The 5,100-nt window shown below is 39.8% G+C and overlaps 1 protein-coding gene across 1 annotated transcript in view; it reads right to left on the bottom strand.

Annotated features, from left to right (window-relative positions):
- The window catches only part of LOC103923971 (engulfment and cell motility protein 1-like), an 84,581-nt gene that overhangs the window by 22,285 nt on the left and 57,196 nt on the right, over positions 1-5,100 (bottom strand). Inside the window, exon 3 of the mRNA XM_009332408.1 lies at positions 1,061-1,173. Coding sequence (XP_009330683.1) covers positions 1,061-1,173 — 113 coding nt within the window. The remainder of the gene's footprint in view (positions 1-1,060; positions 1,174-5,100) is intronic.

Consider the following 5,100-nt stretch of genomic DNA (forward strand, 5'->3'; position numbering starts at 1 on the left):
TTTGCAGGCTTGACAGAGAGGATATAAAGCTGCATCACATTTTTCTGCAACTCAACCCTTTCATAAAAGCTTTGAAATTTTCCAAAATAACCTCCCTACATTAAGGAAAATTCCCTCCTTGTTTCTAAGGAAGAAGGCATTGCAGGGATACTTCTCTCTGTGAAGAAAGCAGTTTTCCCGAATTGATCTGAAGGTCTCAAATATTGGTCTTTGTCAGTACTTACTCTTAGCTTTTGTAACTTTCTAATTTGTATTGTATTTACAGCAGAAAACAAATGGCAATCTGAATCCTCACAAAATGAGGGTTTTAAAGGGAAATTTTTGGATACAACTTCTAATTAATCTGCTGAATTTACACTATGCCCCTGTTATTTTGTCCGGAGAAAGAAGGGAGCCTCTCTGAGGGGAAAAGAACCATAGAGAGTTTGACTGTATAAAATGAGCTGTAAATCTAGCACTGAGCAATGACTCATAGGATTGGGAAAATAATCTTCTCATGTCAATCAAGTATTCATCTGAAGGTACACAAATTACCGATCTAAGTGCTTTTTAAAAGTATATTTAAACACCGTAAGATATTTAATGTATATGGTAATATAAGACAAAAACCAAAGACAGGCAGCGCTAGAGGGAGGGGTGCAGAATGAGCTCATCGCATATATGAAGGTGGTCCAAGTCTGAGAGATTCAAATTCTGGCCACACCAAGTTTCATGTGCTATTCCTGCAGAGGCAGAGATTTTGTTTTGGGATGAACAAGAAGCCTGGACATCCAGGCAGAAACCAAAATACTCAGTTCAGAGTGCAAGACTGCTGCTTGAGGTTTTTGTCAAATGCTGGACTTGTTCCAGATGATCTGTGTGATGAAGCCAAAACCAGTTCCAGGGAAACACAGGAAATCCTACAACAGCTGTAACTAGGAGATGCTTTCAGATGCCCCCTGGTAAAAGCAGTCAAGACAGCACTACAACCAAGGATCCTGCCAGTAAAGGTAGTATTCCCCATCTCAACTTTTAGACGAAAGTGACAATAGGAAGCCAGACTAGGCACTCTGAGCTGTACCTTGCCGACGCCGACTGTTGAGTTTCCTAAAGCAGGTGCCCTCCACAAGTCGATTGAGACGTTGCTGCTTGATCAGTTCTAAGATCTCAGGCTGAATCTTCTCTTTCAGTTCCCTTGGGAAGAGAGAAAGTAGGCACTTGTCAAATTCAGTCAAAGACCATCCTCTTTCCTCTGAGACAGAGTCTCACAAGATGTTTCTGCAAGGAGTTTGAAGGGGACAACAGTCACAGGCAGGCCCAGGTCAGAATCTAGTCTACTCCAGAAAAAAATCTTTTTTCTTATAACAAAGAATGGGAGTCAGGATATCTCCGTGGTAGACATCTCCCTGCTACGACATCAGTGTATGACTCAGGCAAGTCACTTATTTGTTTCTTACTTTACTCATCTAAAAATAACGCCTGCTATAATGCACTAACAAGGTTTTTCTGCGGCAAATAATGCTCTTTCATCATAGGAGCACTGTGAAGCTTATTTGAGGGTCTGTCACCTTTTGTTGCATGATCCTCTGCTGGTATACTTTACTAGCACTATTATTTAGGACAACACAAGAATGCTAAAACACATTTTGAAACAGCGATAAAGAACAGCGAGCAATGCCAATGAGCTAAAATAATGACCAGCGCTATATGAATGTTCTTAATTCCATGCCATTCAATTAATTCATTATCATCAGAATTTTGTTGGAGACTAACCCATGACTAGTGATTGCTCAAGGATCAAACTTTACCCTTGCCCAGAGTGCAGAAACCCACAGTGCATTTAGAAATATTATTATATATCCTTCAGAAAATCCATTTTCTACATGCTACTTTGATAAGAGTTCAACATGTCAAGAACTAGGCAGAAAATGTATGCACATAATATTTAAAGTTGATTTCATATACCATCACATGGGTTTACAGATGTCTGAATTCATCAGTTATATCCTCACTTAAATTCATTAAGAACACATAAAAGACAGGTTTAAACATCAACTCGACAGCAAGCCTAGTAAGATAAAAAAACAACTGAATGTGTAGAGGATTTATAAAATATGAAGTGTGTCAGAACCATAATTTTCCATTGCTGTGCAAATTAGGTAATACCAAAAATCATTCTGTCTGGCAGTATGTTCCAGCAATCATCATCAAAAGGAAGCAAAGCTGTGGTACCCATAGAGACAGCAAAAAATTCTCTCTTCTTGAAAACTTAGGGAGCCCAGCCTCTGCTGATTTCCACATTCATTTGGATCCTATACCCTTGATCTGCCAGACCCCCACTGGAACCACTGAAAGTCCTCTGCTAGAAAGATCAGGCCTTTGAACAAAAATGTCATCTTTCCCCCAGGTATTAACAAAATGGTTGGAGTTCTTGATGCATAACCCACTACATATTTACAAGCTGTGAAAATCTAGCTGGTCAAAAATCAAGGAAGCATTGTAACTATAGAAACAGGCCACCTTTCGGAAATGTATTATTAGTCCTTTAGGATAAGTTTCAAGCACTGTTGTTTTCTCATTGGGAACTAAGATATGAATATGCTGAATGGTTAAATACAATACTGTGATTAAAGGAATTTTGTGCTTGAATAGATGTCTTGCCTTTACCGAGCTGATGAGCTTCCCCACTCCTCAGGTAAGAGCTGGGAGCAGGGGCTGAGGAGCGTTAAAACACAGTGTGGATTACTCAGCAGTCCAGGCTGCAGACTACATCTCCAGCTGGACTGATTGCAAACATTCAAGACTGGCATAAACATCAGTTTGATATTTAGGTAGTTTAATTCAGAAATTGGATGGTTATCATTAAATAGGTGTTAAAGATATCATACCATCATAGTTGTAAGACACTACTGAAAAACCAAAGATGAATGGGTCACCCAGCACATTAACATCTGACTGTTTGCTCATAGTATTCCCTCTTCTGCCCTCTAAAGCCCCACCTGCCCTTTACAAACCAGAGGAAGAGAAGGATTTTTAACCTATCAAAAAATAAACAGGTAATCCTCTCTGAAGTACTTCACTGTCTAAAGCAGACTTTCCATAGGAGGAAGGGAGGTAGGAAAGAAGGGACACCTTCCACCTCTTTGCTGATGTGCTGAAGTCCCTCTACACATGTGCGTATATTTGCTCTCACAACCTTGAAGCTCAGAGGTAGTACTCTCTTCTGTTTTACAGCCCCCATACTGGAACACACAGAGGTTGTGGAGACAACTCATTACTCCACGGAGAAACAGTCTTTAGTGACTTTGGACTTTAGTGACACCCCTTAAGTCCATCTATCCTTGCTGTGGTCACCTGCACTTACTGTCCTCAGCAGCTCATGCCAACACATGGTTACTCTGACTTGTATCTGGAGTCATGGTATCTGAAAACCATACATTTTTGCAAGGTGATCCTACCACTTAGTGCTCCTCATTGTCAAGGTTTCTGTTCCACCACTTCAAGGTGACAGAAATGGGGCAGAACAATCAAACCACAGTTTGCACACAGTTAAACAAAAAATGGGCTGCTTTGAATCTTTGTATTTCCTTCAGAAAGCCATCTGAAGGCAAGGGAGTTCAGTTCCTCAGGGTCAGTGTCTAGAGACAGGAGGGTTAGAAAAAAAAATTTCTGTGGAAGAAATAGGTCCTCCTGCCTAATTTTAAAATCAAACAGGAACAATGAGCTAAAGGAAGACTGTAAGTGCAAATATGTCTTGTGAAAATTTTATTTATTGTCCTTCAGATGACATCGGCTTAACAGTTTGTGCCTTGCGAAGAGAGAGAGAGAACAAACTTAGGAAGTCTAAGGAGACAGCGGCTTTAAAAATTGCTATTAGTTTCCTACTGTGTTCCTGTCACGTAAGAATGGCAAAAGTTAGTGGGCTGGTAAGACAGAAGGGTTGAGGGAACCACACAGTAATATATGTGATTGCTAATTTTCTGATCTCACTGGTCTCAGCACTGTAGGCAATACTGACATCAGTTACTTGCTTTTAAAATAACAGATCTGAATTGTTGGCAAATCTGAAAATCATTAGAAATTATTTTTAAATTATTCAAATGATACTTGTTCTTCTTCAGCACCAGTTATATCTGTCCCCAGCTTTTACCTTTCCAGCTTATAGTTAAGACTCTTTCTTGTTAGCTGTTTTCCTTCCAGGATGGGGCATATTACAGACATTTAAATCATTACAACACAACAGAAGAGTAATCCCAGAACTGCTTTCATGTGTTTTGTCCTTTTATCTTTCTGGCTTGTAGCTATGCCCTCTCCTAATCACTTCATGCATTCAGAGCAGGCATTAGTGACTCTTTCCAACACTGCAGAGAAATCTGTAAGATAAAAGGCCACAAAGCATCCACATCCCTCCTTCTATTTCCCTGTATGTTGCTGATTTTCACACAGGTGTTACTTAGTAATGGCTCCCTAGCTGACATTAACTCTCCTTTAACCAGCAAGCCTCCACTTGGATGTCTTTATCCAGTATTAACCCATCTCTGTTGCCATTTAATGTGTCAAGGAGATCTCTGGTCCTCTACAGGCCCACAGGATTCCTAGACACCTTCTTCCACAGCCATTCAAAATGAACCAGTGATACTTCATCATTTCATTGCGGAATGGCAGTTTGCACGATCAATAATGATCCCAGAATCTTGAATCGAATTCTGTTCTGAAGAACTTTTTATTTTCCCTAATCAAAAGTAGAAATTGAACGAACTTCATCTCACGTGATACAACAATGCTCATATAAAAGAAACAACTCATCCTTTCAAAACAAGGTTGTTGCAGTTACGAGGATCTAAGGTAACACTGTCCAGCTTACATTCAAATCCAACTTAACTGAAGCTTCTCTCATCCAGCAGCTTGAAAACTTAAAACTTCAGCGCTTCATACAATGAACAGCAGAAGAAAGACTTCTATCATGTTCAAGGCAGGAAAAAACATCTGATTGCCATATTCTCACACAGAATTATACAAGGCCTGCCGACTTTACATTCACCATTGTGTGCAATCTCTTTTAGCATATCTGCAAGGTTTTAAAATATACAGCACAGCCACCATTGCTCTCTTCACTCACAG

Source organism: Pygoscelis adeliae, unplaced genomic scaffold (genome assembly GCF_000699105.1).
Source record: "Pygoscelis adeliae isolate BGI_AS28 unplaced genomic scaffold, ASM69910v1 Scaffold58, whole genome shotgun sequence".
Taxonomy (NCBI): domain Eukaryota; kingdom Metazoa; phylum Chordata; class Aves; order Sphenisciformes; family Spheniscidae; genus Pygoscelis; species Pygoscelis adeliae.